The 24419-nt window shown below is 42.4% G+C and overlaps 1 protein-coding gene across 1 annotated transcript; it reads left to right on the forward strand.

Moving 5' to 3' along the window:
- The first annotated feature begins 9869 nt into the window (after positions 1 to 9869).
- On the forward strand, positions 9870 to 23851 carry LOC124796002 (homeobox protein EMX2-like). Its single transcript, XM_047260085.1, has 3 exons — positions 9870 to 9873; positions 13470 to 13654; positions 23552 to 23851. The coding sequence occupies exons 1-3, from the start codon at positions 9870 to 9872 to the stop codon at positions 23849 to 23851; spliced, it is 489 nt and encodes a 162-aa protein (XP_047116041.1).
- The last annotated feature ends 568 nt before the right edge of the window (positions 23852 to 24419 follow it).

Below are 24419 nucleotides of genomic sequence, written 5' to 3' on the forward strand. Positions count from 1 at the left end.
ACAAATCAGAAAAACAAGAATTCACAACAAATATTTACAAAGGGAAACAAATATGGTAATTCGCCTTCCACATACCCCAGATAAAATGGTCGCCATGTATGCGGAATAAGCAAAAAGAGTGTTAAACAAATTTTGATTTAAAAGGTAGTAAATAATTGGTCACAAACTTGTAAATGTCCAATACAATCCGGTGTATATGACAGTTTGTATGTTATTATAGCCATGCATCATCAAACAGAAAAAGCATTTGCAACACGTATTTACAATGATCGCATTACTGCACTGAATTTCTACAGAATTCAATTTGTAGTAATATTCACATTATTTGATATTATTAGTACCATATACACATCAGCTAGTTCCGCTAAGAAATTCACCAATGGTGTAGAGCGATTTGGTCACCAATAAATCGTTTAGGGTCCTCTTAAACTGAACTTGATTAGCAGTTATGGCTTTTTATGGCTGCTGGCAAGTTATTGAAATTTTGTGTTCTGAATGGTGGACCCCTTTCTGGAGTAAAGTATGTTACTTCAAATCTTTGTATATCAATTTTTAATAGTATTATAGATCTTATAAGTAAAGTTTTCCTTGAGAGATGTAAGTCTCATCATCGCAGATTTTATAGTATTGTTTCCATGAACTGAGCTGTTGGTTTGGAAAAGAGATATATTTTAATGACAAATTTCGCTAAGAAATAAATATGTCGGGAAGAACTGTTAATATCACTTGTTCCCTAAACAGGCCTCTAGGTTGGTCTTGAGTTCACACCACGAATAATTCTTATTAGATGTTCCTGAACCTGGAAAACTGTAGCTTGGCTAGATGAATTGCACGAATCTCGTGTGACATTATGGAAATGAAACTAGGCATAGTATGATAGTTTTATATTTTTGTATCACCTACGTCTGATAATACTGGGATTGCAAACAGTTGAGTTTATTGTCAAGCTACAATCCCCAGAATTTAACACTGTCAGCTTCTAGCTGTTTGTGGTCATATTTTGGCAGGAAATCTCTTAAAGTTCTGGACTATATTTAGTGTGTTTTTCAAAATTTGGTGACGACAGTCTCATTTTTTAGACGCTTTTGCAAATTCATTTGCTGAATTTTTATATTTTTCCCCTTTTTCAATTAAATTCAGTTTTTCTCGGTATTATCCAAGAGTTTCACTGTACCTTTTTCCCATTTTGAACCAGTGCCGCCTTCACTATTTCATTCCTTAAGACTATCCTTTCGTCTTATTGTGGATTCCTTTCCCCTCTTTCAGTCAGTAGTTGCCCAATGCTCCCCTTAAGATGCTTGACAGCCTCTCGATCTTTTAACTTATCAGCGTCCTATCTCCTTAATTTCCTACTCTTGTGAAATTTTTTCAATAAATTGTGGTCAGTCCACATTTGCCTTTGGAAACGTCTTACTGTTTAAAGCCTGGTTTTGAAAGCTGTGCCTTACCACTATATTATGCATCTGAAACCTGCCGGTCTCTACAGGTGTATTCCATGCACGCAGTCTTCTTGCGTGATTCTTAAACCAAGTGTTAGTAATAATTAAAATGTGCTCTGTCCAGAATTCTACCAGATGGTTCACCCCTTTCATTCATTCCCCCGAGTCCAAATTCTCCTACTATTTTCCCCTGTCTTCCTTCTTCTACTACCGAATTCTAGCCACCATCACAGCTAAATTATTGTCTCCTTTAACTATATGAATAATTTATTTTATCTCATCACACATTCCCTCAATTTCTTCATCTTTGGGGTTAGTATGTACGTAAACTTGTACAACTGTGGTGAGCGTTGGCTTTGTATGTGTTTTGCCTATGATAATGCTAATGGCAGTTTATGGAAGGAATCGAGTATTGCGATAATACTTGATTGTTTCAATAACTAACACTTGCAGAGTAGTTAAAATACGTGATTTTTCATATTACAAACACTGTGGAGAAATTGTGGACTTTTCAGCTGTAAACAAATGCCTACCGCGTAAAAGGTGATATACTATTATTGTAGCGTAATGCATTTAGGCACTTCAAATTGAAATATTAAAAGGGGTTATGAGAGTCAAAGAAAGTTGTTCTTCCAGAGTGATTGTTTTTCTGAATGTTGTCGACTCCATAATGAGAGAGGTTACAAACGTTAATTCGTATCATCCGTTAACGGTAAGCAAAGAAAACATGAATAATGAACTATTTGAGAAAAATTATCATAATGAAAAAAACTGCTGCGTCTTCATACAGCTTTGCGTTCTTTCTTATAGTTTATGGCATGGACTCCTGTACTTGAAGCACTGGTTAACATACAACCTCCAGACGGCTTGGACGCATTTAAAACTTCCATATCTGCATAGGATACTTAAAGTTTATTCTTAAACAGTTCGGTCTAATAGACATTAAAGTCAATTATCACACGGAAGTTGTTTTGATGCACATTATTAGAAAAGTTCATTACTCTTCATTATTCGTCCCGTCATTAATTGTCATCACCGTATCGCAATTAACACTTAACATCGTCACTTTTGTTTTGGAACATTAGTTATTCATCAGTCACTTGTATACAACCTCTAATCATTTTCTTTAAATCGCCAGGTATATACGGCGTCTTCCTACATTTCTGCTACCTCAACAACACTACCCGTCAGTAATTACCTTGCTTTCTGCTCCGGAATACGATTATTATTTACATTTACAGTATTTTTACAGCTCATAAATAGTACTTAAATTAATTTCTTAACGCTACTGCACAAAACACAAATACGAAATAGATAATACTGTTTCTTATTATTAGTAATTACTAGCAGATAATGTGGTCGATAAGACATTTTAAGGTTCATCACTATCGATAATAAATCTTACGTATCAAAGTTTTGACATGAATTCCTCAACGGTCAATCTCACGTGTCTACACCACCTCTCGATGCTTCTTTCTGTGATACTTGTCGAATACCTCTCAGGTTCAGATGAAAATAGAAACTTCTATTTCAATATATTTTCGTTGGTTCCTATATCGACAGTGCTGCCTTAAATTACTCGGGCGCGGTGTTAAGGCATTGGCAAGAACATACGACGAAATGTGGACTGCAGAACAGGCAACGAACATGTTTTAGTCTCTAGACCAACAAGTAAAATAATATGGCGCACTAAACTCTGCGAAGTTAGGCAGCGTTCAGTCCAGGGCCTGCCTTTCGTCGGGAGCGACTAACCGGTCATAGGCGCTGCAGTGACTAAGTTTTTGATGGCGGCAAATTATGCGTAACACTTTAATAGCAAATTGCATTACACAGAGGCCGGTGATCAAACTCTCTCGTGAACGATGTTAACGGCAAGGCCAGATAATTCATCTTCTTGCCACAATACTGAAACAAAGTGCTCAGGAACAGTTGTGACATTAACAGATTAAGCCACTGGTAGGTGGCAGACAAGATTGACGATCTGTCTTTCTATTCCCTTCTATGGTCTTGTAAAAACGAGAGAAACTTCCCTTGATATTCCGATGAATATAGACATAGTTATATATTATTTTAAGGCCAGGCGATGAGCAGAAAAATCGGAAAGGTAAGCGACCGTTCCCTAGATTATAGACACCGTGACTGTGGCGAATAACAGTACACTCATTGTTTGGACTTTCGTTGAAGATTGTTTGAGGTGATAAATCTGAGAATATCAGTTCTTAAAGTAGTGTAGTTTTTCAGAGAAAACAGACGTCCATCAAAAGTTAAAAATATCGATGATTCTGGGTCACTATGCCTCTAGACCAACGAATTTTGGCCTTTCGCGATTTCCTGTACTGTATATGCTCCATGTCTCCTTTAAGCACACCGTTATGTGGAGTACACACTAGCAAAGTATTCAAACAGAGGTGATACACAACTTTTTGTAACAAACAGTACTTTCATCAGCGTTCTGTTAATACACAGAAGCCTGTATTTGGTTTATCAATTTACGATACTATATAATTACATTTAATATTCACATGTTATTGCAAGGAATTTTAGTGACGTTAATGAGTCTTCATCTACGTGATTACTCTGCTATTCACAATAAAGTGCCTGACAGAGGGTTCAATGAACCACCTTCAAGCTGTCTCTCTACCGTTCCATTCTCGAACGGCGCGCAGGAAAAAGGAGCACTTAAATTTTTCTGTGCGAACCCCGATTCCTCTTATTTTATCGTAATGATCATTTCTCCCTATCTAGGTGGGTGCCAACAGAACGTTTTTGCAATCGGAGGAGAAAACTGGTGATTGAAATTTCATGAAAAGATCCTGTCGCAACGAAAAACGCGTTTGTTTTAATGGTTACCACTCCAATTCGCGTACCATGTCTGTGGCACTATCTCCTTTTTTTCGCGTTAATACAAACGAGCTGCCTTCTTTAAATTTTTTTCAATGTCATCCGTCAGTCGCACCTAATGCGGATCTCACACCGCACTGCAGTACTCCAGAATATGGCGGACAAGTGTGGTGTAAGCAGTCTCTTTGGTAGACCTGTTGCACTTTGTAAGTGTTCTGCCAATGAATCGCAGTCTTTGGTTTGCTCTACCCACAACACTATCTATCTGATTGTTCCAATGTAGGTTATTTGTAATTGTGATCCCTAAGTATTTAGACGAATTTACAGCCTCCAGGTTTGTGTGACTTAACTACGTAATCGAAATTTAGCGGATTTCTTTTAGTACTCATATGAACAACTTCATACTTTTCTTTTTTCAGGTTAACTGCCACTTTTCGCACCATACAGATATCGTATCTAAATCATTTTGCAATTCGTTTTGGTCATCTGATGACTTTACAAGACAAGTGTAGATGTTGTCATTAATTACACGGAGTGTTATAAAATTCATATATACTGGTACAGTTTTATAAGTCGTAAGGGAACGGATAAAAGTTTTATGTAGGTACCAGTGTAGCTTATCCACGTAACAAAGACAACGAAACCGACTCACATTTACAATTCTCGCGCTGATATTGATGTTTCTTATACATTTTTCTTCCGATCATTCTAACGTCAGTTAAAAAATATAGTGTTTGTGTTAATATGGTAAGTTATACACCAAATAACATTATTAGACTTCATTTCGGCGCAATGTTTGTAGGTCTGAAAATTTAATCATGTGTGAGAAAGCGCTTGACAAAACACACGATGTGATTAGTTTCGTACAACTCGTAGAGGAACCGGACTAGAATTCGAAGAGTTGGAGGAGTGAAAAGGGAAGCAATAATTGAATAATGATCCAGGGTTGAAATCTATTCCATATGTTGTTTCACCTGTAAACTGAGTATCAGTGAAGGAAATAAGGAAAAATTTGGAAATGAAATTAAAGGTCAGAGAGGACCTTTGTCAATGGTATCGTAAGTCTGACAGACAGCAAAGGACTTAGAAGGTAAGTTGGTTGAAATGGATAACATCATGGAAATAAGGTCTAAAATGAACATCAATAAAATTAAAACAAGACTAAAAGGATACAATCAAATTGAGAAAAGTTATGCTGAAGAAGTTAGATTGAGAAATATACACTGGAAGTAGTAAACGGGTTCTGCTATTTGGGCTACAAAATAACTGGTTGTGTCAGAAGTAGAAAGGACATAAGATATACATGGGCATGAAAAAGAGAAATATTTTAACATCTAATAAAAATTTAAGTATTTGTTTGGAGTGTTGACTTGTACTGTAGTGAAATGTAGATGATAAACAGTACAGACAAGACTATAATAGAAGCTCAAATAATGTACTATTACAGAAGAGCACTGAAGATCAAATGAGTAGATCTGCTAACTAAACAAGAGGTACTGAAACGAGCTGAAGAAAAGAGAGAATTATGGCAGTACTTGAGTAAAAGAAGGTATCGGTTGACAGTAATAGAGGAGGAAAGAGTGGGGGGTAAAAGTTATACGAGGGCTATTCTAAATTTGAAAAACGTTCACTTTCCCAGATGTTTGTGTTCGAGATAATGAGTGAGGACTTATTTTACAACCTAATTTTATATCTTAGCTGTTTTTCTATATATTTGCCGGAAAAATTTATTGTAGTGCTCAACAAGCTTTCCTATGCCATCTGCATACTCAGTTGCTGCTACGTTGTTGAACCAGTCACTAACATCATCTTTCAGCACTCTGTCACGTCTATAGTGCTTTCCGACCAAAAAAATCTCACAGTTTTGAAGGAAAATTGTGATCATAGGAGCCAAGACCGGGCTACAAGGCCAATGTTCAAAAAGTTCCTATTTAAACTACCGGGTCAAATCCTTTGTCATCTCAACACAATGCGAGCGGGTGCTATGGCCGTATGTTTTGAATGGCGCAATGTAGTCGGTGAAGCGTGTGACACTAGGAAGCTGCATCTACATCTGCATCTTAAAGACGCAGATTCGATGAAAAGGACGCCCTTTCGATCTCAAGACACTGTGGCCGTGACGTTTCTGGTGCTCAGAAATTGTTTGTCATTTTCTGATATCTCGAGAACTGTGACTGATTTCATTGAGTGTGTATATATATATATATATATATATATATATATATATATATAAAGAGTGTCCGTTTGTTGGTTTTTTTTTGTTTTTAATTCATACAAATCTACAGTTTTATTCCGATCTTCATGAAATTTTACACACTTTGGCTTCAAGGGAAAAGAAAGATAAATGTCTACGTAAGATTTCGTAATTGCCTTGAAACACCCACATGTGTAATATGTAAAGGGGAAAGGTTGTTACCAAAAATTTCGAATAGTTCTTGGCCAATTTACTTCAACTTTCAACATTCAAATGAAACAATTAAGAAAGTTAACGACAAATTAAATGTCCAACAAACGAAATATATCGTGGTGAACTGACTGTAATTCCTATAGCGAGGATAAATTACAGCATCAATACTCGTCTTGGAGACTGTACCATCAGACGTCGTTAGATCGCAGGACGAGCGAAAACTCTAGAATTTGACAGAAACATGATTGTGAAATCTTTATTAATTGGTTAGTTGCTATTCTTACATATGACATCTACCTACAAGATATTTTAGTCCGTGTTTCACAGTCACTTTTATTATTAAAATCCATAGTGGCATACAAACGCTCAGACAGGTCATGGATATGGTACCAGCAGATGTCACTAGATCATTGACCTATCAAAAGATCGAACAGATCCCGACATTTCCCGAACTGTGGCATAAACTGTTCTGATAGTTCGAGTCGTTCTCAAACACGGCCCTACTTGAAAAGGTGGAAACTGAGCTGAAACAATAGAAGACAAATTCTCCAAAGACACAATGAGATACTTATCGGAAAATATACCAACAGATGGAGCAGCTAATCATCTTTTCATACAGGGAAAATGTAAAGTTTGCGAAAATTTACTTGAGGAAATTAATTAAAAATTCTGCTAGGCACCGGGCCAATCACTTTGTGTTGCAGACATTAAACATCCAGGGCAACGCCCCCCCCCCCCCCCCCCACTGTATCTACCATAAAATAATAATTTCGTGTGCTCAGTGGTGGAGTGTGTCTGTCAATTGGTCAACACTCCAGCGACGTCCGTGTCCCTAAACATTCTACGGTTTAACGTGGAATCCGAATCACGTATCTTTCCTGACGACTCTTCAAGTAGAATTCAAGGCTAGATTAACGGCAGACTGAAAATTTCCATCGTCCAACCTGGACTCAATACCTTTCTGTCTCCAAGATGCACTCTTCCTGGCCCGACGCCATTTCATTGACTGACGCTTTGTTTTTGGACTTTTATGCGAAACCCAGGCTGAAGTGTGGTTCACAACCTCTTCGCTGTCCTTGTCCTACCGAGTGGGAAAGTCGATGCAGTTGCTCTTCTTTGTTTTATGTATTCATTTGTCAAAAGTTGAGGAGCTCACTAGGCAAACAATTTTCTATAGTTCAAATTACCAACGATTTGGTAAAGGACTGCTCGTGAAATTACAGGAAAGCACTAGCTGACTCCATGACTAGATAAACGTCTATCTTGTTGATTTTTTCCTCAGTCCATGTTTTGAGTTAGTCACAATTAAAAATCGGCCTGAGCGTTCTTCACAATGATTATTCATTCATCCGTCATTAAACGTGGTGCTCTAACTTCCAACCGAAGCTTCACTCAGTTGCGTTTTCATAAGCGTTTTTATACATCGACCACTGCCTAATAGCCCGGAAGTTTTAAGTGATGTCAGTGCCAGCCGTAAAAGGTTACATTGTATGATCGTTTTTCATTTGTCAGCCAGACAATGCGACTTATCACAGGCTGCATACGTAGCACTCAAACTACATGGCTACCAGTTTTAAGTAACATCCGACCTCCAGCTCTACGAAGATCAGACGCTCTTCTGAAGACCTGGAGAAACATTCAGAAGAACCCCCAGCTACCCGTACACAGCGATATATTAATTGCAGAACATCAGCGTCTGAAGTCAAGAAAACCACTTTGGCGAACTGCACGGCATCTTGAAACCTCCGACTTTAACATGGAGAAGTCAGTGGGAAGAATCGTCAGTGTTCAACGGTCATCTGGTTGGAAAGCCTTCCACGCGAGTTCCAGGTTTCACATTCCCCAGACGCCAGTGGAGAACCATCAACCGCATCCTAACAGGACAAGGGAGCTCCGGATATCTAAAGCACAAATGGGGCCGGGCAACATCTCCCGATTGTAACTGTGGAGCTGCCCTGCAAACAATAAATCACATTGTTGGTGAATGCCCGAAACGAGCCTCTGGAGGAGCAATAAATGACATCCACCATGTATCACCGGAAGGGATCAACTGGATCAACAGATTGGACTTAGAAATCTAAGAACTTGTGTCATGTGTAGATAATTTAGCATAATACTTTGAACATTTGATTCTTTACATGTATTTTGCTTGTCATTTCTAACACTGTATACTTTTAAAATTATGTATTTGATCCAAGCTCTGTATCATCATACGATAAAAAATGGTTCAAATGGCTCTGAGAACTATGGGACTTAACATCTGAGGTCATCAGTCCCCTAGAACTTGGAACTACTTAAACCTAACCAACCTAAGGACATCACACACATCCATGCCCGAGGCAGGATTCGAACCTGCGACCGTAGCGGTCGCGCGGTTCCCGACCGAAGCGCCTAGAACCGCTCGGCCGCACCGGCCGGCCATACGACAAATAAATAAATTTGTCCGTAAATTTCGACAGGGCGTGCCTTTTTTTAAATCCAGAAAACGAATTACACTACGAACCTCACATCTGGCGAGATTAATAGTTTTGTCACACATTTTAAAATCGCACAAATAAACAATGAACGAGCGTTCCTTCGTTCCTTTCGCGTTCCGGGATAAGAGGAGAAGTGCCCGGATCGTCATATCAAAAAGCTCTTTACTTTTAGAATGACCCTCGTATATGGAGACCAATTCTAAATACAGTTATCCCTTTCAAGTGCATGTAGGTTACAGTAGTTGCGCAGAGGTGAAGAGGCTTGTTCAGGATAGACTAGCGAGAAGAGCTTCGCAAAGCGGTCTTAGGATTAATACAACAACAACAACAACAACAACAACAACAACGACTACTACTACTACTACTACTACTAATACTGCAACAATACAGAACATATATGAATCATCCTGATTTTGGTTAACTCTATATGTAACGAAATGTATTATCCTGCGTAACAATGAAAAACACGTCAGCATGTCCCCTTTGGGAACGGCAATCATTAAATCTGCTCAAGTTATTATGTATTTCTAAGCCCACCATGAGTGACGGAGTCATAAATATTCATACCAATAAATAAGGAGCACACAATCCGTTCTGAAAAAGTTTGAAAAAATCTGCACGGAATGTCAACTTCTGTTAGTAAACATATGCCTACAGGAGGAAAACATTTCCCAAACGAATGGGGTTCACAGCCAACTTTAGACGATGGGTATAAATCCACATTCTCAAACACTTTAGTATGAAGAGTCAGTTGCACGACTTTTGTGAAATGCTTCTTCAACCAAAGGCAAACAGTCTACCCTTCCTGCTCCATATGTACTACACAATTTCACCCAATTGTCCACTTGACACTACGTTATCCAGAATACCATCAGTTTTTATAGTAGTATTTCTAAATGTAGATATAGTAGCTACATAGTCTGCATCTGAGTCTAAATTCTCAGTCTTCTGCGTGCTCATTTATAACTTCTTCCCAGCTGTTCCTTACACGATCACCCAGAACTTCTCCGCAATGGAACTACGCCACCTCCATGACATCATTCCTATAAATGTAAAAGAAATATTCACGAATATCAATATGATAGTCTAACTTTAAGAATAAGCCAAAAGTGAGTTAATAACACGCCTATTACATTCAACCTGTTACATTCAAAAGCGTGCATAAACTGCTTTCGTCATGTTGCATATTCTCACTAAACATCCTACACGTGCATTGTCAGCGGGAATAATTTATACTATCTCAGGTGTCAATATTCTCGAGAAAATTTGTTAAACAATATGGTCTACAATGTTTATTCTTCTTTAAGAAGGAACATTTCACAGCATATAATCAGTAAAATTGAATGTAACCAGGAACTGAATTCACGGCAATCTATTTGCTTACATGTAAGGCGCGGAAGAAAACTATCTGTAAATATGCTTACAAACGACTCCCATGTTGATTTCACGCATTATGATATATATATATGGTGGGTGAACACAGAACCAGGTCTAAAGAACAGTGACTCAAATGCCTCGGTAAAATTTATATCATTACTCAATTGTTCGCAGACGTTTTAAGTCTGCCAACTTGGAAACGTAAAAATGATATTCCTAGTTCATAGGGAAACTACTGTGAGTATATTAGCTTCAATACAACTGATTGTCTGTAGCATTTAAGACCAGTGGTCTATATATTAGAGTGGTGCATAAGTTCGAAGTGTTTTTGTTTTGCATCTTGGTACTCTGGTTGCTATGGATTTTTCTACCAATTATCATTTTTTATTGGTAGTTCATTGTTGCTATTTGAGTTTACATATTGTCATTTTGTCATTTGGAAATAGCGAGCGGACCTGTGGATGCTGGAAAATGGAGTGCCAAGTAGAGAAATCGGAGCATTTACGACATGTTCCTCTGTTTGAGTTCATTTTCGCCATATATGAGGATAATGGCACTGGACAGAGCACGGCAAGAAAATTGTTTTTTCATTTTAAGGAAGATCGTTTTGGCATTAGTGACTCTCCACGTCCAGAAAGACCTTCGGGTTTTGATGGAGACCGTTTAAACACATTAATCCACAATGATTCACATCAGTGTACTCGAGAACTGGTAAGTGTGATGAAACGTGATAATTCCACCACCGTTTGACATTTGAATGCAATAGGGAAGATTCAAACGTCGGGTGTACGAGAACCGCATCCTCTGAGCCAAAATCACAAAAATCAGCAGGTGACCACACGTGCATCTCTGCTTGTCCGTCATTAGTTCGCTCGTGAACAACACCGACCATTCCTAACCTGTATCATTACTGGCGACAAGAAACGGTGCCTTTATGATAAGATAAGGAAAATAAAGGAATGATTGAGCCCAAAAAGCAGCGACTCCCTGTACAAAGACCTACGCGCATCTACAAAACGTACTGTTTTGAATCTGGTGGAACAGCGACGATGTGGCGTACTACGAATAATTTCCCCGAGGTGTAACCACCACCGCTGACATTTATTGTTAACAACTGAGATGTCTTGCAGGTGCAGTGCAAGAACAACAACCAGGAAGAGTGAGTGAAGTGATGCTAGTCCACCATCTTGCACCCTCAGCTCTTCTCCTTTCCCTCTCTCTATCGAACGATGTTCAAGAAATTTCATTCCCGGATGAAAATGTGCTCCGGTCATGACTCGACGAGTTCCTGGCCTCAAAACCACTTTATTTCTACAGTCACGGAATCGAAAAGTTACTCTCGCGTTTGAACATTGTTGTAAGCAATGAAGAAGAAAATATTATTGATGACTAAAGTCTCTGTTATGGTACCTGTTGTGTTTGTTAAATTTTTGAAAATCGCTACGAACTTATGCACCAACCTAATACACTACTGGCCATTAAAATTGCTACACCACGAAGATGACGTGCTACAGACGCGAAATTTAACCGACAGGAAGAAGATGCTGTGATATGCAAATGATCAGCTTTTCAGAGCTTTTCACACAAAGTTGGCGCCGGTGGCGACACCTACAACGTGCTGACATGAGGAAAGTTTCCAACCGATTTCTCATACACAAACAGCAGTTGACCGGCGTTGCCTGGTGAAATGTTGTTGTGATGCCTCGTGTAAGGAGGTGAAATGCGTACCATCACGTTTCCGACTTTAATAAAGGTCGGATTGTAGCCTCTCGCGATTGAGGTTTATCGTATCGCGACATTGCTGCTCGCGTTGGTCGAGATCCAATGACTGTTAGCAGAATATGGAATCGGTAGGTTCAGGAGGGTAATACGGAACGCCGTGCTAGATCCCAACGGCCTCGTATCACTAGCAGTCGAGATGACAGGCATCTTATCCGCATGGCTGCAACGGATCGTGCAGCCACGTCTCGAACCCTGAGTCAACAGATGGGGACGTTTGCAATGCAACAACCATCTGCACGAACAGTTCGACGACGTTTGCAACAGCATGGACTATCAACTCGGAGACCATGGCTGCGGTTACCCCTGACGCTGCGTCACAGACAGGAGCGCCTGCGATGGTGTACTCAACGACGAACCTGGGTGCACGAATGGCAAAACGTCATTTGTTCGGATGAATCCACGTTATGTTTACAGCATCATGACGGTCGCATTCGTGTTTGGCGACATCGCGGTGAACGTACATTGGAAGCGTGTATTCGTCATCGCCATACTGGCGTGTCACCCGGCGTGATGGTATGGGGTGTCATTGGTTACACGTCTCGGTCACCTCTTTTCGCATTGACGGCACTTTGAACAGTGGACGTTACATTTCAGATTTGTTACGACCCGTGGCTCTACCCTTCATTCGATCTCTGCGAAACCCTACTTTTCAGCAGGATACTGCACGACCGCATGTTACAGGTCCTGTACAGGCCTTTCTGGATACGGAAACTGTTCGACTGCTGCCCTGGACAGCACATTCTCCAGATCTCTCGCCAATTGAAAACGTATGATCAATGGTGGCCGAGCAACTGGCTCGTCACAATACGCCAGTCGCTGCTCTTGATGAACTGTGGTTTCACGTTGAAGCTGCCTGGGCAGCTGTACCTGTACACGCCATCCAAGCTCTGTATGACTCAATGCCCAGGCGTATCAAGGCCGCTATTACGGCCAGAGGTGGTTGTTCTGGGTACTGATTTCTCAGGATCTATGCACCCAAATTGCGTGAAAATGTAATCACATGTCAGTTCTAGTATAATATATTTGTCCAATGAATACCCGTTTATCATCTGCATTTCTTCTTGGTGTAGCAATTTTAATGGCCAGTAGTGTATTTAACAGTAGCACTTAAAGGATTAGCAGTAATATGCGAACCGTATGTTGCAGGCGAGAAGGGCGGCGCCGGTTCTTCGGAGGGCCGCAAGCAGTCGGCGGGGAAGTGCAAGCGCGTGCGCACCATCTTCACGCCGGAGCAGCTGGAGCGGCTGGAGGCGGAGTTCGAGCGCCAGCAGTACATGGTGGGGCCCGAGCGCCTCTACCTGGCGCACGCGCTCCAGCTCACTGAGGCACAGGTGAGCCGCCATCATTGCTGTCAGCCCACAATGGAAACTACTTAGCGAAAGAAGCTTTGCGTAGACGACGTGCCGCAAGGCACTTACGTTGTGGTGACAAACTTCATGGTATAGCGATACGGACATACACAGATGGCGGCAGCATCGGATACACAAAGCATTTTGAGCAGTGCATTGGCGGAGCTGTCATTTGAACAAAGGTGATTCATGTGAAAAGGTTTGCGATGTGATTATGACCGCACGAAGGTAATTAACACGTGCTTTGTACGAGGAATGGTAGTTGAAGATACACGCATGGAATATTCTATTTCGCACACCGTTCCGAGATACACAGTGTCAAGAGTGGCGAGAGTACCAGATTTCAGGTATTCAAATGGCTCTAAGCACTATGGGAGTTAACATCTGAGGTCATCAGTCCCCTAGACTTAGGACTACCTAAACCTGGTTAACCTAAGGACATCACACACATCCATGCCGAAGCAGTATTCGAACCTGCGACCGTAGCAGTAGCGCGGTTCCGGACTGAAGCACCTAGAACCGCTTGGCCAATTTAAGGCATTACCTCTGCCCATGGATAACGCAGTGGCCGATGGCTTTCATTATCGACCGAGAGCAGCGGCGTTTACGAAAGTTGTCAATGCTAACAGACAAGCAACACTGCGTGGTCAAAGAACCGCAGAACTCTGTATGGGACATATGACGAACGTATCAATTAGGACAGTGCGGCGAAATATGGCGTTAATGGGCTATGGCAGCAGATGACTGACGCGAGTGCCTTTGCTAATATCACTATATCGCCCCCAGCGCCTCTCCTGGGTTAGTGACGATATCGGTTGAACTCTAGAGCTGAAAAGCGTGGTTTGCGCAGAAGAGTCTCCATTTCAGTTGGTAGGAGCTGATGACGGAGTTAGAACGTCATGCAGACCACACGAAGCCATGGACATAAGTTGCCAACAAGGTTTCAAGCTGGTAGTGGCTCCATAATGGTGTGGACTATGTTTACATGGGACGGGCTGGGTCCTTTGGTCCAGCTCAACGATCATGGACTACTCGTAGAAATTGTTATGTTCGGCTATTTGGAGACCAATTGCAGCCATTCATGGATTTCATGTCCCCAAACAACGATGGAATGTTAACAGATGACAATAGGCGATGCCACCAGGCCACAATCGTTTGCGATTGGTTTGAAGAACATTCTGGACAATTCGGGCGAATGATTTGGCCACCCTGGTCGCCCGACATGAATCTCATCAAAATTTATGGGACATAATTGAGAGGTTGGTTCGTGCACAAAATCCTACACTTTCAACACTTTCACAATTATGTACGGCTATAGAGCCAGCACAGCTCAATATTTCTGCAGGACTTGTTGAGTCCATGCCACGTCCAGTTGCTGCACTAAGCCGGGCAAAAGGAGGTGCAACACAATATTAGGAGGCATCCTCAGTCTAAGCTGATGAGCTGAAACATTAAGATCGTTGCCCACCGTGGCAATGAATACCGCCTGGTGGTATTGCGGAGCCATGGTGTGATAGGGAATGTTTGCAAGAGGATTAAAGACGAATGGAGAATCAGTATAGCGACGATGCGATGTGAAAATGGCGAAATCCACCGATACAAACATCTTTGACAAAGGGAAGATTACTGTCGCGCGGCACCTGGAACGAGCATCTCGGAAGCGGCGAAGCTGATCAGCTATTTCTGTGTTACTGTCGTGAACAGCCGTGGAAAATGGCTGCTGGACGAAGAAACCACGAGTAGGCGACACGTGTTGGACGTCCACACATCATCGCAATACGTCGACGTCGGAAACTAGCCTGTTCTGCAAAGCACCATAGGTTGCAACTATAGGAGATCCGATGACAGTGCACAGCTGGTGCAGGTACAAGTGTTTCGGAGTACAATGTTTAGAGAAAATTGTCGAACACGGAGCTCCGCAGTAGACAACCAGTTTGTGTTACCATGTTGACAGAACATCACTGCTTTGGGCTCGGGATCAGTGAGATTTGACTGTGGACTGTGTTTTTGTCTTACTGCAGGTCTATGATCGAGTATGTATGGGTTGTCATCAAAACGATTGGCTACTTGGAAGAAGCACCGCGCTAGTGGTGTTGGCCATTGAAGCAATATTACGCTGTGGGAGGGCATTTACCTGTGGTAGTATCGAAGGTACTGTGGCAACTATAGACTACGTGAACGTTATTGCAGACCGCCATGCTCGATGTCTTGTGCAATGGGGATGGCATCTTGCAGCATAACTGTCGCTGTCATAAGCCAGAGTCGCGCTAGATGGTTTGAAGACCACGCTGGTGAACTCACGCTGACGTGCTTGTCACCATGCGCCTGACCTGGACTTGGTGGAGCATTTACACAATGCTATCGGACGCCAGCGCCGCTTCTAGAAAACACCAGCCCGTAATTTACGAGAACTGCGTGACCTCTGCGTAAACATCTGGTGTCACATTCCTCCAGAAACCCACCAAGAAAGTTTCGAATCCTTGCATTCCAACACGCTGTTAATCAGATAATCATTATGTTGTGGCTCGTCAGTGCATGTGGGCTGTGATTGTTGGAACTATATGCTACAGTCAACCACATAGTAGTGTAAAGCTGACAACTCCCAAATCGCTAACTGATTATTAAAAAATGTTCACAATACAAAATTAATTGTGAGAGGCAACCTTCTCAAATCGAAAACCAGCAAAAAAATCACGTAACTGCTGATGTAGGTAAGCTAGAAGACTCCTAGATGTGCTATGATGTCCATTTTCGAACAGTCTTTATGTACTTTGGTTAATGGTTTGTTTTTGTTCCATTATAAAGTTAACTTCCATCTCAGAAATGTGCCATGTAGCACATTGATCAGCACACCTGACGAGAGGATGACGTTCAAATCCGCGTCCGGCCAACCTGACTTAGGTCCTCCGTGATTTCTCTAAATCGCTCCAGGCAAATACCAGGATGGTTCCTTTGAAAGAGCACGGCCGATTTTCTTCCTCATCCTTGAAACAAACTGAGCTTGTGCTCCGTCTCTAATGACCTCGATGTGGACAGGACGTTACACCCGAATCTTCTTCCTTCTATCCATCTCAGAGGTGCAATATGGAAACAGCTGAAACACGTAAACACACAGGAAAGAACTTAAGTGGTTATTAGACGGATCATAGAGATTTTCTGTCGAAACTTTTACAGTGACACGGGGCGTGGAGGTAGCAACTACTTCTGATAACTGCAAATCATTGAACAGGACGATCGTCCAATACCGAGATCGCTGGGTGTACTCTAGGTGACAAGTTGTCGGCCTATCACTCAGAAACATTATCTTTAAAGTAAGAAACGTTTTGTTAACTCAGTCCATTTTATGCTAAATGCACATTATTTGAAAAGGATTCCCACTGTTTAGACGTTACTCCTCAATTGCAATTATACGGGATCTGGAAATTACCCATCAATCTCTTCATCACATGCAGCTTCTAGTCACAAATTTCTCTAGATATGGAAATAGATGAATATCAAAACGTATCAAATAGGACTGTATTGCAAACATAGCATATTGCAAACATAGGTTCTTCACATCCCTCACTCTTCTGGCTGCCCGAAGCATCTTCGTCGGAAGTTGTATTAGTCTGATAAAAACCTTTCTTTTTCTTTTAAAATATGGGCCGTTTTCCGCGCGCTTTTATAGCCAGATGCAACAGAAGATTTACAAAGTATTTGCGAGTTACTTGGGTGCCATTTGCGAGGCAACCAGTTAAAAGAATCCCATTTGGATCTAAGGAAACCCTGACCATAACAATTCTGACATGTGAAACAGAATTCGACTTGTCTCGGTTCAGAGTCACCGGTTTCCATTTCCTTGTTTGATTTATATTTCCTTTTTTGAATGAATTTAAGCAACTATATTTCACCCACAGAAAATGAACTATAGCGTGCAGTTTCTTTGCCTTTCCGTCTGTGGTACAAATTTTATGCCAACATCCTTGTGGATTATTTAAACAATGGTGTGGAAAATTTTACTTTCAGTTGTTCATTTCGTAACGCTTTACAATGGACGAACAGAATACATCATCACCTTCAGACGATTAAAGGTTCACACAGACCATTTTTAACCATACATTATTCAGTGATTCCGTTTACCGAACCTTATTACTATTACCCTGCACTGGAGGTCTTTTATAGACCACCAGAAGTATCGCTTACAATTTAATACTGTGTTTCAAGTGAATATTTCGGTATTCCCCAAAAACAAGGGAAAAAAAACAACGAAAAATACTCTTTTGTATGTGAAATCGACATTGACCTTCCGCAGTGTTCAACAATTAGCGGGCACAATAAGACTCGTCCATAAGATTCCAGCCAAGAGCTTCCAATTAAATAATAGAAGGCCAAAATCAGCTACAAGTGTTTACAGTCAGTTTATTATCTGCATGATTACTTATTTATGTATTTTTGCAGCAACCACGATAAAATGCCAGTCCACAAAATAAAAGAAACCTAGAATTCCTATCATTTTGCAATAATAACACGTTTCAGACATCATATCGTCAGTATCAATTCGCATCAGATTAACATCTACGCTTATACTCCGGAAGCAACCTTATTGTGTGTGGCGGAGGGTATTTGCCTATCATTGCAACTTCCTCTCTTTCGTATTCCAGTCGCGGATGGACCGATGGAAGAACGATTTTTGGTAAGCCTCCGTGTGATCTCGAATCTGTCTAATTTTAGCTTCATGGTCTTAGCGCGAGATAGACTTAGATGGGAGATACATATTGATTTTTCTAGGAACGGACGCTCCCGGAATTTTAACAGTAAACCACACCGCGATGCAAAACGCTTCTCTTTAACCTTATGCCATTTGAGTTGGCCGATCATCTCAGTGATGCTTTCGCTCTTTCTTAGTAAACCTATAATGAAACACGCTCCACTTTTTCGGGTCTTCGGTATTTCTCTATCAGTCCTGTCTGGTGCAGATAACATACTGACGAGCAAGATTGAAACATTGGTGGAACGAGGGTTATATAAGCTACCTTCTTTGTGGGTGAAAAACACTCCCTGAGTATTCTTCCGGTGAATCTCAGCCTGGCGTGTACCTTGTCTGTAATGAGTTTTGTCTCATTGTTCCACTTTAACCCTATCAGATCCTGTGGCTATAATTGTGTACATAAACTTTTACAGTGTCTCAGCTGTAAGAGAAGCATTTTTTTCCAATGGAAACCTGAGGTACACATTTGTGATTGTTCAACCTTTTCATCTTGCACAAGTACTGCCAACTGTTGGGTATCACTTTGGAAATATTAGCAAGTCAATGTAGCAGTGCGCAGCACTTCGTGACCACCAGAATACACGGCTGCGATTGGTTCGCTATATTCCAGTGTATAATTGAATGTTGTCATTGTTACTTTGCACAGTAATCATTGAATGACCATTTTAATATTTATTACAATAGAGAATATTTGGTAATTAGTGATTTTAGACCTTACAATGAAGCCAAGTGTACAAAGTACGAGGGTTACGCAGAAGGCAATGCACCGCATTTTCTTTCTTCAATCATTCTTTATTGAATATAATGAGAATTGGCTCTGAGCACTATGGGACTTAACGGCTGAGGTCATCAGTCCCCTAGAACTTAGAAGTACTTAAACCTAACTAACCTAAGGACAACATACACATCCATGCCCGAGGCAGGATTCGAACCTGCGAGCGTAGCGGTCGCGCGGTTCCAAACTTTAGCACCTAGAACCGCTGGGCCATAATGAGAATTACACACACGAAAGAATGGTGTTTTGTCTACACACCCTATTTCTCCTCGTAACCTCAGTCTCGTTCTATGCCCTTTTTCCAGAGCGAAGCAAGGGCGTATATGCCCTGTCGGTACCATTTCTTGTCCTGGTGGCGGAGCCAGTGCTTCAGTGTGTGAACTTCCTTTGTTGACTGACAGATGCACCGACAACTGCCGAGTCGTAATGCGTCTGTCCTCGCCAATGACATCAGCTCACTGTAACATGTCAGGCGTGACAAACGTGGATGGTCTCCCAGGCCGCTGCAAATCGTGGAGCTCCGCCGAACCGCCTTCTGATGACCTCACCTCCGTCGACAGCAGATGCTCCGTAGACTTCGCACAAGCGTTTGTTAATATTCCCACTGTTTCTTTCTCTGTAGTGAGAAATTGCTTTTAACGTACATCACACACAGACGCCATTTTGAAACTGTCCTGCAGCTACGCTGTCTGTCGGAAGTGACGGAAACTAGGCGCGCTCACTCCCAAGAGTCTTCAGATAATTCGTACGTAACGTCTCGCATTTGTTTTCAGCTGAGAAATAAACGCGGTGCATTACTTTTTGCGCAACCCTCGTGTGTTGGTACATATTTTTATATAAATGTTGCATCTTAAATCATTCAAAAAATCACATAAGAGCATTACCAAATAGTGAAAAATTTTCCGTTCATTAGAAAATGTTCAGGTCTGGAAGGGTTGATTCTCTCCATAGGCTTGCTTAAGTGTGCCTTGTCTTAAACATTTCGTCTAAGAAACGATGAACAAAGTGAGATGTTAAGCAACAGATATCCCAGGCAGATATTTGCAAAAGCAGGCGGCAGCTGCATTCAAAAGCGGTACAGAGCGCAGCCCGTTGCGCGATTGTCCCCTGCTCGCGTCATATCGGCCACGCAGGGCCTAAAACGGCGCCGCACAGCGCATATTGATTGGCCGTTTAATTAAAATGTGAAGCGCCAGTCGTTGTGGTCCCATTGTTCACGGAGCAGCCGCACAGCAAACGTGCATTGCTCTAACAAAGAGATTAATTATTAGGGGCCTCGCGGCGTCATCGGCAGATGTAATTAAAATAGTTTCATGACGTGATACCTAAGTGAAGTTTCGTTTATGTGTGCATGACGATAATGTACTAAAGGTTATATGTCAAGCCGGAAGACTGAATTATGAATACGCCGACTCTATTTGTCGCTGTGATCGGCAAGATTAATGGCAGCGAATGATAAATATGTGCGATGTGATTTCGTTCTGTTTCCGTGGTGAACAAGTGTTCCTCTCTGTGCAAATATCCGTGGATCGCCTTCCTTTACGAGGAATTAACGCAGCGACTTCTGTATCGCGTGGCAGAAATTGTCTTGAGATCTCTGATTCAGGCTTCTTGTTCCATCGGCTGTTTACTTATACTTCCTAACACCTATGCTACATTTAAATAGTGTCTCATTCAACGTTCGAAATTTCAAATTAGTGCTTACGGGTGAGATACTTTACTACACTTATTCTTCTTCGTCCTTGGTGCCTCTCTGTTTGAAAGGCAGAAAATAACTACACTCATGCTCTTAAATTAAGGATAATTGCAGAATGTGTTGCCACACAACGTGGCACTACACAAAACTGGCGCTAATAGCATAGGCACATAGGGAACACACACGACATGGATCTGTAAGTCCATGGTATTGGTGACAAGTCGAGAAAACCGTCCCGAAACTCATGTGCTACAAAACGCCGCTGTTTCCTGCGCATGTACTCTGACATCAATATGGGATATGAACACCATGCACACGTACGCAGGCCGCACAATGTGTTGGCATACTCTGGATCAGGTGATCGAGCAGCTGCTGAGGTATAGCCTCCCATTCTTGCACCAGTGCCTGTCGGAGCTCCTGATGTGTCCTAGGGCTTTGAAGACGTGCAGCGATACGTCGACCGAGAGCATCCCAGACGTGCTCGATGGGGTTAAAGTCTGGAGAACAGGCAGGCCACGCCATTCGCCTGATATCTTCTGTTTCAAGGTACTCCTCCACGATGGCAGCTCGGTGGGGCCGTGCGTTATCATCCACCAGGAGGAAGGTGGGACCCACTGCACCCCTGAAAAGGCGGACATACTGGTGCAAAATGACGTCCCGATACCCCTGACCTGTTAACAGTTCCTCTGTCAAAGACATGCAGGGGTGTACATGCACCAGTCGTAATTCTACCCCACCCAATCAACCCATGACCTCCATACAGGTCCCTTTCAAGGACATTAAGGGGTTGGTATCTGGTTCCTGGTTCACGCCAGATGAAAACCCACAATTGCGAAAGTGTTGCAAGAGCAGGATTTTGTGCACAAACCGACGTCTCTATTATGTCCCATAAATTCGATTGGATTCATGTCGGGCGATCTGGATGGCCAAATCATTCGCTCGAACTACATAAAATGTGCTTAAAATCAATCGCAAACAGTTGTGGCCCAGTGACGTCACCCATTGCCATCCATAAAAATTCCATCGTTATTTGGGAATATGAAGTCCATGAATGGCTGAAGATGGCCTCCAAATAGCCTAACGAAACTAACTTAAGGACATCACACACATCCATGCCCGAAGCAGAATTCGAACCTGCGACGGTAGCAGCCGCGTGGTTCCGGACTGAAGCGTCTAGAACCGCTCGCCCACATCGGCCTGCTATAGTATGTTCATACATCATGTGGGTTCATCACCAAAATAATAAACATTGAAAACAACATAGGCCACCACCCTCTAGACGCATTATTTTTTTTTTAAACTGGTCTGAGTCCAGGTATTACGCACTCACACTGAAATCACCTTCTCATACTCGGGACATTGCAGCTACAGGGGAGGTCCAGGAACGTACTACCCACAAAGATACATAGTCGACGGTATCTCTAATTGTGCTTGAGAAATGTAAAACGATCTTGCAGCAACGTCCAAAAGTCAAGAACAATCTTATGAAACAAGTAAGAGATCGATAGGCCCTTTATCCAATTCACTGTGTTGGTCTTCATTCATGAGAAATAGGTCTCACCTGGGAACAGAAGTGACGTTAGGACATTGTTTTTATAAAACACAGATCTGAAGATGGTCATTACAGACCGAAACCGGTAATCTGTGAACAAAATGTTTGTTCTATATACGGGTCACTGTTATATTCGCGACAATATCGCAGCTTGTGAAAGAAATGACTTCAGTGCAATGACAAGGGGGGCCGTATGTCTAAGAATTCCAAATTAGCAGCCAGCCGTTAGGCTATCCGAGCACACTTCATGGGCAGAACTGCCGGCCGGGGTGGCCGAGTGGTTTTAGGCGCTACAGTCTGGAACCGCGCGACCGCTACGGTTCGAATCCTGCCTCGGGCATGGGTGTGTGATATGTCCTTAGGTTAGTTAGGTTTAAGTAGTTCTAAGTTCTAGAGGACTGATGACCTCGGAAGTTAAGTCCCATAGTGCTCAGAGCCATTTGAACCATTTGAACCATGGGCAGAACTAAATTTCCATGTGTCGTCGAGTATGTGTCTACGACCTGTACTGGTACATCCATTATTTATATTCCCATACAAGGGAGACATTTTATTTGAAAGTCGCTTGCCCAGTGTTGGTGGATAAGTACTGTATTGCAGTGCCTGTGTCGTTCAGAAGAAGGATGCAATGTTCCATCGGACATGCATGCATCGTACTTCTGGATGACACAGGCTCTGGTATGTCGTATTATCTGCCGACATCGGGCAAGCGAATTTCAATTACAACGTTTTCCCTGTACAGGAATACACATAAATAGATGTACAAGTGCAGGTTGTAGACAGACCGTTGACGAAATATGGAAGTTTGGGTCTGGTCGTGAATCATCCTTCAGTGGACTAATGGTAAAGCGACTGCTCCTGATGACCGGGAAATCCGGATTGGAGTCCCGCTCAGGCACAAATGTTCACTGTCGTCATTCCATTATACAGCTGATGGCTGTGCATGTTCGCAACTGCGAATACATTTCACGTATTCCTTTATACTGGTGGGTCCGTCTCTCGTATCACTTAACAGTCAGTGTCCAGATGCTACTGATTAGATAGCCAATGCCTACCAACGTAAGACAGCTGTTACACTCTGATTAATACCCAAACAATGTTTGTTGCAGGTGAAGGTGTGGTTCCAGAATCGACGCATAAAGTGGCGCAAACAGCACTTGGAGCTGCAGCAGCAACGGCTGGCGCAGCTGAAGCAGCAACAGCAGCAGCTGCACCATCACCAGCAGCAGCAGCATCACCACCACCAGCACCAGCCGCAGCAGCAGCAGCAGCAGCCGCAGGTCGGCCGGCTGGAGGCGTCCACGCCCGGCGACAGCGACGGCGACAGCTGCAACAGCGGGCCCGACAGCCCCCCGCCCCCACCCCCACCACCGCAGCAGCAGCAGCAGCCAGCCTTCCCCACGCAGTAGTCCGGTCCGCTGTTCCAACCGCGCGACTACCATTCTTCACCAATTGTATACACCCCCAGTTGGGGTGGCCAAATTCTCTTCACCAGCTGCCCGTCTCACAGAGGCACCGTGGCGACTTGCAGCTCGGAGGTCTACTCCTCAGCAGCTGTCTTTGTGCTTAGCAGCAGCTGTCAGCGAATGGCGCCGTCTCTTCTGGTGACAACGAACGGTAGTGGTTCATTCAACGTGGCACCTACAAATCACCATTGCTGATACAGGACTACTACTGGCACCATCTACTTCGCACTACAGAGGCATGATGGTGCTAGCGCTCATTTCTCAGCAAGTTATCACGTTACCGATGGCGCACAGTAGTATGTGGCACCATTTCTTTACACGATTTCGAAGCCACCGATGAATGATGCCCGTCTCCCTATGTGACATATTACAGAGACGTATGATTTACATCGAACTCAATGAATTGCCTCGGCTAACGTTTCTTGGACATCATGAATGTTTATTCCCATCCAGCTTATCTTCTCAGTCCAGAAGTGCTTTCTTTGAGGCATTACTCTTAGAAGTATTATTT

The sequence above is a fragment of the Schistocerca piceifrons genome, chromosome 4 (assembly GCF_021461385.2).
Source record: "Schistocerca piceifrons isolate TAMUIC-IGC-003096 chromosome 4, iqSchPice1.1, whole genome shotgun sequence".
Lineage (NCBI taxonomy): Eukaryota > Metazoa > Arthropoda > Insecta > Orthoptera > Acrididae > Schistocerca > Schistocerca piceifrons.

Bases quoted from the DNA above. Each gene is read 5' to 3' on its own strand.
- LOC124796002 (XM_047260085.1), top strand. The intron at 13,655-23,551 runs GTGAGCCGCCAT...TGTTTGTTGCAG, and splicing joins TCCAGCTCACTGAGGCACAG to GTGAAGGTGTGGTTCCAGAA.